The 13,030-nt window shown below is 38.5% G+C and overlaps 2 protein-coding genes across 2 annotated transcripts in view; one reads left to right on the forward strand and one right to left on the reverse strand.

Moving 5' to 3' along the window:
• Positions 1–3: 3 nt before the first annotated feature.
• LOC131676559 (probable E3 ubiquitin-protein ligase MGRN1) lies at positions 4–2,839 on the reverse strand. The gene is made up of 5 exons (XM_058955672.1): positions 2,469–2,839; positions 2,274–2,392; positions 1,392–2,210; positions 1,203–1,337; positions 4–1,138 (listed from the first exon to the last, which is right to left on the reverse strand). The coding sequence occupies exons 1-5, from the start codon at positions 2,554–2,556 to the stop codon at positions 284–286; spliced, it is 2,016 nt and encodes a 671-aa protein (XP_058811655.1). The 5' UTR covers positions 2,557–2,839; the 3' UTR covers positions 4–283.
• Positions 2,840–5,152: 2,313 nt separating this feature from the next.
• Positions 5,153–13,030, forward strand: part of LOC131693299 (uncharacterized) — a 29,245-nt gene continuing 21,367 nt past the window's right edge. The window contains exons 1-2 of the mRNA XM_058981018.1: positions 5,153–6,219; positions 10,095–10,392. Of these exons, the coding sequence (XP_058837001.1) occupies positions 10,124–10,392 (269 nt within the window). The 5' untranslated portion in view covers positions 5,153–6,219; positions 10,095–10,123. The remainder of the gene's footprint in view (positions 6,220–10,094; positions 10,393–13,030) is intronic.

Below are 13,030 nucleotides of genomic sequence, written 5' to 3' on the forward strand. Positions count from 1 at the left end.
AAATGATTTGGTTAAAACGAATTTATTTGATAAATGTTTCAGTGATATTTCAAAAATAAAAACCTAACGTTAAAATTTAAACATAAATCGTTTGCTGTTTGTGGATACACTTACTAACGCGTAATACCAATCGATGCCGGAGAAATTCTCAAATGTCTAAAATGAATTCACCTGCAAACTTGTTAATGGGGTATTCTTGCTGTAACAAATACGGTCAATTATATTACTTTTAGTAGAAATGCGTTTTTGTTCGAATAGTGCTGTTCTGGCTTGCACCCAAAACCTAATCGCTATCGATACAATCAATTTTTGCGTTGGTACCAATTTTGATCTCGTGCTTTACAAGTCCATCGGGCGATGCATCAACATTGACAGTAACGTGGGTCGGTGTGTCGTTTGCCGTTACTGACGAGAGCAATTGTCGGGTGCTGGAACTGGATGAATAACTATCGCCAGAGCTACGCGTAGATGTGTGTGAGTTGCCACTGATTGGACTGTCAGGAAGAGAGCCTTGTGAAGCTTCTTTTAGTACGGTTAAGGGTGTCGACAGCTTTATGGTACTGTCTGATTTTTCTTCGCCTTTCAATGGACTAAGAATTGTGGTGTGCGGATCCTCCGGGGTATAGTAATCAGAATCCTCGGCAGAGGCCAGTGCAGCGATCGATTTTTGACTTCGCGAGTTTAAGGTTTCCTCTTCTTCCATTCGCAAAATTCTGGGCATTTTTTCGTACGTATCACAGTTCTGCTCGGCGCCGTCTGCTTTCTGTAACAGGGGTGACAATTTCTCCGCTTCGCTGTCGTCATCCATTTCGGTAAGATTGGGCAGTTGAGACTTTTCGTTTACCAGTTGCATCGTTTCACGGTCGAGTGCAGCAGCGTCTTTGACCTGTTGTTGGCTAGGTTGGATTCGAAGGCTTCCTTTCTCGCGAGGATTCTTATCCTTGCTCACTGGAGCCCGTTGCATTAAAGGTGAGTGTTTGGTAAGCAGGTCTTTTGTGACACAGGCTACAGTTCCGTCCTCTTTTGACAATAGCAGCGACATTCGGAAATCGACCGCTGTCTGGTTCAGTTTCTCGCGAGAGCCGTTGGTTTCTACTTCCTTGGTAGAATTTTTACCAGACTCCGGTTTATCTGTTGTCTTGTGTGACGAAAATTTTATTTTACAATAAGCAATATGTTATAGACAAAAATCTTCAAATTACCTGATTAGTGTTTTCCTTCGTGCTCTCCATTGTGGTAGCATCCGCGTTAGATTGCGGTTTGGATAGACTGATTGGTCCATTGAGGGCTTCAATCAAGGACACCGGGATATATCCAGATGGTATGTTATCTGTAGTCTGTAAAATTGACATGATATTATATTACTTCTTATGTTACGGTACAATACTTACATCCTGAGGGCTTGCAGCCGTGGCCACATTCGTTCCAGTGGAGTTTTTCTGTACTGCACGAATTTGAAGCAATGCGCGAAATGGCGCGCGACAAATTGGACAATTATTGGCCTGATATCGTAATGAATCAGCGCACGAATTGCACAAGCACAGATGCCTGCAGGGTAGAATCAATGTATCCCTAGTGTCACACATGCAGATTACACATTCGCTTCCATTATCATCGGTGTCTTCATCACCAATCGATTTGTTAATAAGTTTATTTTCGATCCCGTAGATCTCCTGTAGTAAGTAACATAAACCGTCAACAAAAATCTTCTGTTTCAGGGCTCGCAGTGCATAAGTGCCATCCGTATGGTGATCCACCACACAGATGGTGGTGTGACTTTGACGACAATCCTCGTTGCCTTCCTCTACCACACAGTGTATGACTATTGGGAATGTATCCTTTTCGGAGTTGTACGAAAGATCATCCTCGGAAAAGAGTGCCGGGCTGAATATATGCGATGGAGCTGAAAATATCTGATTCACTCCCCGTTTGAAGTGGAATGTTTCGGACGATAAAGATGAATCTCGCGGAATATAGTTCACACCAGTGCCCCCAACGTCTTCGATACAGAAATAGTACACCGTGATAGCACATCGTGCGTCGGCATCAAAAACGAACTCAATGTTGTATGCACTAGCTTTGCTTCCATCACCATGAATTTTGGCAGCACAGTCGGAAGCTTTTACAAATCGTACGGATTCTTTGCGTATGTTGATCAAACTTTTCAATGTTTTTGTTGGTTCAGTCGCTTGCGGAGGTGGATAAGGGAACTGAAAATAATATGACACTAGTCGATTCCGAAATTTTGGGTACATTGGCAGACTTTAACTTACGGGAGTTGGTTTACAGCCAAGAAAGTTAAGATCTGCATTCTCACCGAATAGATATGCCTCTGGCTGAGGTGTATCGAAACGTTCGCCTCCCATTATGAAGTGAGTACCAAAGTAATTTCCTAAAAAAGTAAACATATGGAAAATTACTAGAACTATTTTGGAAATTTGCAAGAAAGGGCAGCTTTATTGGCTTACCTGAACGAGGAGGATACTTGTATTGATGATTGGCAATCACGTCTGCCTCTTCCACGGCTGCATTCTGCCTGCTAGCTAATGCACCCATTTTTGTTGCCGAATCACTGATTCTTTGGACCTTTGAGCAAGTGACTTCCGTAGTTAGTCTCACTTTCCTATGTGCTGCGTAGAAACGGGCTCGGGATTACAGCAACGCAGTGCTTTACGTATCTAAAATTTCTTTGCACTTTGGGTGCCAACAAAAAATTTTCACTTCGACATTATGAATAGGTAAAAGTTGCCCATTTGACACAATTAGAGAAAGAAAATATCACACAATGTGCACCCGTCGCCCTGCACGTCTCTTTCCTAGCTCATTTCCCAAGCAAGCACTAAGCAAAAGGTATGATACTGACGAATAGTTTCTGTGTGGTGGTATATCTTCTTTAATGTAATTTATGCAAGGTATATGCTTTAACAAAAAGCATATGATAAAGAGAAAAACAAATACATATCACAATCAAAATATTGAAATGTCATGTACAATACCATGAGCCTAAAGCAATATATTTTAATTTCCACAAATTTCACATAAAAAAAATGTGAACCATAACGCTACTGTTAGTGTGTGTGGGGCTCACCTCTTTATGAAAATATTGTTTGGCATATTCCGATATTTTATCTGCAGGTCTGTGTGTGAGGGTGAGCAAGATTAATATAAGAAAGGAATGATAGGAATCAAGATCTAGTTGTACAGGTGACAACTTCAGACACCGTTGAGTATGTTGGACTTTTGCTTGTAAATTTAACACCGCCTAACCCAAAAGCATTTAGCCGAAATGGCTATAATATATTATTAGGTTTGGGAAACGTAAACGAGACCTCTCAACTACCGTTGCTTACATATCAGTATCTCGCAATAACAACAGGAGCAGCTAATCAGCGAAATGAAGTTTATTCAATACAACACAATTCGGATAAACTAATAAACTAATCTTTTAGATTTCCGAACATCTCCTGCGTTTAACATTTTAGTTTTTTTAAGTTTAAAATGACGTCCAACTCCATGAGAATATTTATTTTATTGAATTTTTGTCACTTAAAAGCTTGAAAACTAACTGTTACGCCCCAGTTGAATAAAATCTGCTGAACTCCAAACTCATTTGTTGGCAGATTGCTCCAATTTATGAAATTGTGTACGAGGGCCCAAAATTTTGAGTAGTTTCAAATGAGCGTGAAAATGTATATTCAACTTTGCATCCGATTCCATATGAATAAATATAAAGGTGGGAACATTTGTCGTTCAAGAATGTATTGGTTTGTTGCTTGCAAAAAAGAAATCATGACGACCGGATCTGCGGTTCATGGCAGCAATGAAACCAATTCATCGAAACGAAGCTTGTAAGCAAGTGATGATAAAAATACCCAGGCAGGCAAAAGGAATATATTTACATCACCAACCGACCAGTTGATACTGTAAAGCATGTCATGACTTGGAAAGAAGAATAGCAAATAGAATCTATTATAGATTCTCATTTGACTGTGGCAAACAATACAGCATATGTCTTCGATTTTCGTGGTTGGGGCGTAAAATGGCAGAACAAGATTGGTCTGCAGTCTTCATTTCGTCGCATTCCTATTAAAGAGAAATACTTCTGTTTATACGTTTTCTGGAATCTAACCATTTTGTCTAATGAAACTGTTAGCATTTTTTTCAATTCTTCCATTATTTCAATTTGAATTTAAATTTATTGCTAATTTCATTTAAAATGTCATTCTCGAAAAAGCAAAAAACCTATTATTTTTCCAAGAAAATGCATAGGGTTAAAGACCATTTGTGGCCCTATTAGGGAGGAAGCCTCAGTATAATTACTTTGCTTCTAATTGATGGAATGTGTATAAATTGGCATCAACAGCATTGCTTCTTTTTTAAGAAACAATAGTCTGAAAATTGTGAAATACTAAAAGAAAAAGATGTAGGCTTAGCCGATAACAAGCTACGCCGACGAGGTTTCCACCTCTCGAGAACTCGTTTCCATTGGGAATTTACAAATGTTTGCATTTAATATTAAACAGCACTCTATGAGACCAAAATTCAAAGGAATTGACCAACATAAGTAAATGCTCATGCTAATATCTTGGAAAATCGTATTAATTGTATTCTAATTAGAATAAAAGAAAGATTTAACTGCTTCAATCATAAAATACCGAGCGACTCCATTGAATCGAACCTCTATACGACTGCCACGCGTTTGTGCCGATACCATATGCTCCTGTAGCTAATGGCTGATTTCAAAAAACGTATTGAACTCTCTCCCAGATATTTTCACCGAACGAATCGCCTATGCTCGTTTGCACGTCCTGGGATGCTGAGGAGACAAAAACATCACACCCACGTGGATCGTTAGTATGTGTATGTTGATTCGTTTTAGTCGCGCACGAATCGTTTAGCGTCCTTTCCGGTGCAAATGTGTGAGTGTGATACCTGAACACTAAAGCACTTCCGCGCAGGGTGGGTTGCAGTGGGTGGGTGTCTCAGGACGGTAAAACCATTGCAGACCGGACACCGCGTTACTCCATACGGCAGCTTGAGCATTAAATATTCAACTGGTTACCGATTGGGGTACAATCGTCGCTCCCAGCTCTCCCACAATTGCTTGTCTGTCTGGCTTTGCCGAGGAGTCCTTTTGCTGTGTGCGAGAGACAGTCATCGTTCGAAGGAGCAACAGTGTGTATTAAAACCAAAATCCAGTAAAAAGTTTGCGTCGGGACCTGAACTCGTTCAGTGCCTGGATATCTGCCGTCACGCTGAAAACTGTTTTTCTTTGCGTACCAAACGCTATGTATCCATTGTTCTGTTGAAGTTATCAAGAAAATTTGTGCAGGAAAAATATTCTTTTTGTATGTTCAGTTCAAGTGATGAAATTTTACTGTTGCGTTTAAATATAACTGTAAATACAAAACAGGCCAGTTCACAGTACAAGAACGGTGCAAAATTTGTTTGTCAGCTTTTCCGTAATAGTGCAACATAATCATAGTATTGAATTGCAAGAATACGCAAACAAAAGAAAGTTGAATGAAGAATAACAACTTTTGTGAAAAGAGCAACGCATTTCAAAAGCTGTTTTTGTAATAATATAAAATTGTCAGGTGCGGCAACGTGCACCTCTATAGAGTTAAATTGTTAGTGTAGTTTTCTGTGAAAAGAAACAGGGAAGGTTTCGTTGCCCTTTAATACTGTGCACATATCTTATGACGCATAAGCAACAAGTTTCTCAAGCAAAGTATATTCATTGATCAATTACATTAAATAAGTTCGACATGCCTATACACAAGTGAAGAATATATTGCAATCATCAGCATCCCAGGAAAGGGCCTGAACGCGATAACCGAGGGCGATAGCAGATTATGCGAAAAAAATCATTAGAGATATCTTATGAGTATTAAAGTGATGGTGCTTTTTCCAATAAGGATAACATCGAAGCAAACTTATTCGAGAGAGTGTAAAGGAATAGCCATTATCCTTCAGCAGAAGCTAAAATATATACATATAGTTCATAGTCTCTCTGTGGGAGCCACAAATTTACTGAAAACCACCCCAGAGCTGTTCTATAGAGAAGAGTGAGGTTATTTTCGGAACACCTTTCGAAAATAAAGCGTGCAGAAAATAGAAGCAGAAAAAATCAACTACGATTACGGCCGTCAACCGCTCTTAATTGCCTTGTGGTGTTGAAATACAAAAAGGAGAAAACTGCCGAGAGTAATAGTGAAGGTGAGAAATATTTATCGATTAGAACTTGGTTGACTGTTAGATAAGTTCGCAGAGGGTTGTAAAACGTTTGACTAAACCAACGGAAACATGAGAGAAAATGCGCACGTGTACAGGCAATTGCCTCCCATAAAAAGCGGTCCTTGGAAACAAACAAAGGTTGAGGATTTGCAAGATGAAAATTACAGAGCTTTCCCAAAGCACAATCATACCGATGAGTTAAATAAAATATAGTTAACCTAGCAATAACTCATATCGTGGGGCAAACCTTACAAAGGCGATGACGTTGGCGTTATGATGAAAGAATTATAAACAATTATTTTTGGGGTGTTATTTGAAACAAATATTGTGTTGCTGGTTTGAAAGAATCATACAAATATAGAATACCATTTCACAAGTCTTGAGACTACTGTATTATTTTTATATTAAGACTAGCTGTTTTTCTACTGAATGTCAACGTCTTATACGTTGGAATTTTTATATTTTGCACGCGGTATGATAATTTTATTTCAAAAGTAATATTAGCTTCAGCCAAACCGAATAAAAACTCACCAGCAATTTTTATACAATTGCTGAAACCTCCATAAACATATCGTTTCACTGCAAAAACCCTTAAAACTTTCGACCGGCCTAGTATGTAGCGATGAAATAAATTGAACAAACACAGTAAGTACCACAGTAGCTCTAAAAAACGCAGTGTCAAATATGGAAATAAGGAAGCAAATCTGCCTGCCAGCCACTCAATATACTGGAAACCCCATGTTGACATTATCCCGTTGCCCTCAGGTTATGTACCTACATAATTCGAACGCTTGCGTCAGAATCAAGACAAAAAGTTTAACATTTTATTTTTCCCCACCCTCATTCAAAAAGTCGTGTTGCTTTTCACTATAAGATGAAAAGTCCACACTGATGCTCTGTTTGCACTGTTACGCACTGCTTCGGAATCGATTATTTGCTTAGATTGAACTGCATGTCTACGAATTTCTGAGTATAGATGCAAAGTGCAAGGTTCGCAGAGAGAACTAAATTTGTTCAGAAAAAGTGAAAATGGGAACGGAACCGTATTTTTTCATAGTGCTGAGAACATGTAATGTATGTAATCTCATATTTTGATTTGAAAGCTCTAACAGAACATCGCATTATTATTAAAAATTTATTTATTATCAAATCTGACGAAATTTGATAAATATAACATAGCAACAAATACCTCATTTAAACCTCAGCGAAGACCTGGTTTTTTTCAGCCCCTTGGTTTATTTTTGGCTTCGAGGATTTCGACAAAATCGGGACTTATTTTTTCATTCATTTTTATAAACCGAAGCTATTCTAATATTCTTCTATTTTCCCTAAACATCGCCTTATAACCCTTTCTGATTCCATGGCATACATTTTCCTTAACCTTCCGGAAGTCGCGCTAGTGCACGCTGCTCTGAAAATCTAGCGAAATTGTCTTAGCGCACCACTTTACTCGAATTTGACATGGTTCGTCTGGTAGAGCTAAAATCGGGGCTGATAACATCGGTTCTTCGCTGTATTTTCAAAGTGCACTATTTCGGGGGAAAATCGAAAAAGTCCAACAAGCGCCTCTAGTTGATGTTCTACAGAATCGAAAAAATAGGGTTTTCGGTCGTGGCTTCATTTGCTTTGAAAATATATACTTATTGGCTTTGCTTCAGTCAACTGCTAATCCCTCTAAAGTTTTTACCTGAAACAGATATGCTGCCAATAGCAGCACAGAAAAGTGACTTAGAGTGCTAATTTTATTGCGTAGCATAACATATTTGCAATGGTGATAATTAACCTGTAAGGTACGCTAGTTTAGATCATTTTGAATCGTCACGTAAATTGGAAAATTAAAAGCATTTGTTGAATATTTTGACAATGACAAGTGTCTGAAAGCGAATTCAGAAAGGATTTAAAGAAAGTTAAAAATTCCATCATAACCTGGAGTTTTATTATTTTTTATGGTGGTTTTTTTGTTAGACTACGATGTTATTAGGACTCCTAACTTTAAGATTAAAATTATGGACACTCTCAAACAGCTTATCAAGTTTTCGAACTTTTCCCCAGTTTGTAGGAAGTATCACCTTTATTCAAAGCTGCAATTGGTTTCTGAGGTTTCTTAAGAACCTTAGAAAATTTCCAGAAAGTTTAGAATATATTTTGAGTGCGAATCGATGATTAATGTCTTTTTAGTCCCTGATAAATTTCATAGCAGTATCACAAGAATGTTGATATTGGCGTCTTCGAACATTGTTCATGCGAATCAGACTTTGAAGATTGTCATCAATAATAGGAGCATTAAATTTGGTCTGTGCTGTTGGTACTAATAAATTCCTAGCAACAACTAAAGAATCACTTAAATTATATAATGTCAGCTTTATTTTGTAAATCATAATCATGAATAAAATTATTATCGAGTACTGTTCGTCCGAAAGAAGCACTGTCCGTCAGATACCAAACAAAAAATCCATAAGCAGCAGTTCCCGGAGGTGAGTCGTTCTTCAGACCGACCTCGGTGGGAAGATTCGTCTCGGTCGTTAGGATATCCATCACACAGGATTAGAAAATGTACAATATTTTTAAAAAAATCTTCGTATAAATCAAAGCAATAAGTAGATGGAGAATGTTTCTAGATATTAGACTTGAAATAAAGAAACTTCCTGAGAGAAATCAAGAAAGGCACGTATAAAAACCGTAACTACGAGGATTGCTACATGCTACGCTCAATTACACTAGTTTACAAAAATAAATTAAATTGCGAGAAAACGTATTTTCAAGATTAATTTTAGGTCACCGAGCACGAAATCAATATTTATTCTTTTATCAAAGAAGCGTTTTAGAAACTTTTTTTTGTAATTTGTAATGGTGTTGTTCTCGTGAATACGATGATTTCTTCACTAACAAAGACGTTGAAGTGCGCCTCTTCTACTGATGCCTTTGTTGAACATTTTTGAAATAAGGATTATTTGTCAAAAAAGTGTTTTAGCACTGCCTTTGTGTGTTTTCGAAAGAACATAGCAGAAAAACTGATTTAAAAATGGTTCGTCTCGTAAATCGCATTTTTGTTCAAGTACCCAGAATAAAATAATGTGTTCTTCAAGTATTTAATCTATACATTTTTAATCAGAAATAATGGACTGATGAATGAATAAAAGCATTGTTCAGCTTAAACATGTTAGTATTATTACCAATCTTAAATATTACCAAGTTCTGCACTACATTCAGCGGTAAACAGCATTTGCATTTGAGAGCAAAATTTGTAAACTTTAAACATTTATTCCACTTGTTATCAATTGTACTCATTCATCGAAATATGATGGAATCGCATTGAAATGGACGATGATAAATGTTCAATCTCGTAGGATCAACATATGGCAATGTACACTAGACATTACCGTTAGTTGATAACTTCCCTCATCAATTTAAACTTGGCAAAGCAGTTCAACCCTGAAATTTTACATGTCACATGTTGTATCGCTTTGATCACATAGTTATGTCTGCAGCATATAAATGTATCTTTCAATCAATGAAAATGATGTTCACAACTTTTCAATATGCGCAGCAGAGGGTTTGATTCGACACTATTAAATCAGCAACGAGCACTCTTGACGAGAGACTTGGAACAAAATGAAATGGAAAAGACAGTATTGATCCCATATCGCTATACGGATATGCATTGATGCATTGGTTAGAATCCCCCTGATTGCTGCTGCTATTCGAGGAAAGTGCAGCGGAAATTGATGATTTCCGCTCCTGTGGAAATCTTTGCAAGCACTCTGTTCTGCCATAAATTTAATTTTAACCCTATCCCACAGGACTCATCCATGGTACTATAATTAATTATATCAATTTCAATTAATGGTGTTTTCCAGCTCTCATTAGCCGCATAGTGGCCGACGACATGGCAAGTGGTCGAGCTCGTTTACCGCCGACTCCGCAAACCAGCAATGGCAGTAATACTAGTAACGTTAGCGCAAGTAGCTCGCGACCACTAGCCGAAATGCAGACCAATAACAACACGTACGCTCTTGGTGGCGATCGGTCCAGCTCCGTTGAAGACGTGGCCGCTTCTCAGATGCTGGAAAATCTTACGGACCATGAGCGTCAGATCATTCTGAACGTACTCAACCGGGATGAAAACGTGCGCCAAGCGGATGCAGCACGACTCATGTAAGATGTTTTTGACTATGTTTGCAGAAGTTTGGTTGTGTTTTTAATGTTTATTGTACAATAATATGATATGCTACATTTCTTCCAAAAATTCTGCAATATTTCAATACTACTAGGCTTTGTTTCCAAGATACTATGCTAACTCGACAATCTGAACAACATATGGTATAATTTATATTCATTTCCAATTGGATTGGGCACCACCATTCATAACCTACGTAACGCAAAAGTTACCCAAAATTGACTCCTTTCTCCCATGCAACAAATTTACACTAATTTCTAATCAAATATCCCCAAGTCACCCCCTACAATAGTTAAATTTACCCCTGGGGGTGAATTCGACCCCGGTTCAAAACCCGTGAGCTATAGATTCAGTTGTGTATGATTTTTCGTATATTTTATTTACGCCGTGTGTCAAAAAAATCTTCGAGTGTGCTTCAAAGCCAATCAATAACGCTTGCTGGGGTATGTTTGTTTATATAACCGTTATATGTACATCCGAATGGGAACTCCGGTACTTTTTCAATAAATAAAATTTTAATGCCATATAGCTGTAAACGTCTAACTTCTGACACTACAGAACATCACTCAACATAACTTTGTCGAATGTAATAAGTGGAGTCATAAGAGTAGTGCACTAGATTTTCTAAAACCTCAATAAATTTTAACCTGTCAAAAACGGCATGAACATAACCATGGAAAATTCTAGCCGAATTGGGCGCTGTTTTATGGATTAAGGAAGAAATTCAAAATCGGATGATCTCATCTGGTTGCAGGATAAATCAGAGCTCCAGAGCTGTTTATAAATTTTAACACCCACAAATAGTATCTCAAGTACTGAGACATGCCCCGAATTCAAGATTTTTTGAAGAAAGGTTAGCTCAACCGGTGAAAACAGGGTGAGAAAAGAGAATCCAAAATACTAAAGAGAATTCAAATTGATTAGATCATAGTTACGAGAATCTCAGTTTTGCGAGGTACTCGGTCGGCCTATTTTATGCCACCTTTAACCTAAATGGTTGTTCGCCGTATGATAAGAAGTATTTATATTCCCAGAAAAACTACCGCTTTCTACTCGGGTCGATTGGATCAAATAGATCTATTTAGGTGTAAAATAAGGTTAGTAACATGCTTCAAATACAGGAAACCATCGGCAGAAGCAACAGCCAGCATGCAATGTCGACCTCACAAACACAGCTTTGTTTACCACTGTTCGACAGAAAGCATGCCGTGTTCTCTCACTCTTCGCTGACTGGCTGACTGACGTTGGGCCCGCGCGTGAGAACCTGTGTTATCGGAGGAGGTTTGGTGTTACCTTTCCAATTTTTAAACCACACAGACTAGTGAAGCTTTTACGGTATCGAAAGCAAACCGACACTGATATGAGTGTGTATACAGAGGGAAAAAAGCTCCCGCATCAGCCTTCCAGCCCAAGTTAAACGATCTACCAAAACGGCAGATCCAGCTAGAGCTGGTAACCAATATCCACATTTGGGCCATATCGTCAACAGCGAAACCCTGCTGGAGCGTTTGAATTGAGCATAGCGGTGTAGGTGTATACGAGAAAGCAATGTGTGCAACAGGCAACGGCAGACAGGTCGCGTAGCTGGACGTAGAACGTAAGCAACAGTTGAGCAGAACCGCTTCATTAGAGTAGTAGGAATACAGAAAAGTTCTCGTCGATTGCAATTTTTTGTGTAGCAGCCGCTTTGCTGGTCCTGTGTTATTTTGTCTCCATTATTATTGGATATCGTGAAAAGATTTACAAAATTCGGTGTCAAACTGTTTCGCATTTATTTACATATTTCAACAATCTGCTGGTGGTCGAATTTTGTACTTTGAATAACCACTTTCAAGGCGCTGGAAAAGCCTGAAATAAAAACAGACAGATCTAAAGCGACTAACCTTACATCGCCAGCTTTTTACGTCGGTGGTGTTTCAGCGTGTTTGCAAAACAGTCAAGCACATTTACTGTGACAAGCAGAATTTTCATCTATTAGAAGACACGTTAGGAAGGAGACGAAGTGTGTGCATTTTCTATTTTTTCGGCTCCAGCTCTACACCTGTACAAATGCAGCACAAACAAAGAGGTGAAAATATGCTCAATTTAAATAAAACATGTCCTGCATTATCTTTCTGCAAGGAAATACCTGTGCGGTTGTGTGAATATATGCGACGTGTGTGCGTGTTTAAATAATGAAACCAAACATAAAGCTTAGTGTGGTTAATTTACCTTTTAATGTGTACATACCTAGGCGGTTATGGGAGGGCCAACTGTAGCCAGGTCTAAAGATTTATGTGTACCGACTGAGACTTGTGTTAAGGTTCCCAAAAGTTCTATTTCTGTATGTCGCGGCATAGATAAGCCAAGATGAGATTGGATAATGAAAGGCGCCATAGGCCTGTGCTAATATGTTCCACCCGCAAGTAATTAGTGAGGCACGGAAAAGAATCGAGAGTTGAAAGTTTGTTGTTGGAGCACATTACTCATCAAACTCTATATACCTGCTTAGTGGAAACAGCACAAATCGTCAGTTCCACGAACGGGTTACCGCAGGAAAAAAGAACACCAAGTAAAACCCCCGAGTGAGTCTTATGCTTGAATAAATGGAATTTCAAAGCAGCACGAAAGGAAAAA

This window comes from Topomyia yanbarensis, chromosome 1 (assembly GCF_030247195.1).
Source record: "Topomyia yanbarensis strain Yona2022 chromosome 1, ASM3024719v1, whole genome shotgun sequence".
NCBI lineage: Eukaryota > Metazoa > Arthropoda > Insecta > Diptera > Culicidae > Topomyia > Topomyia yanbarensis.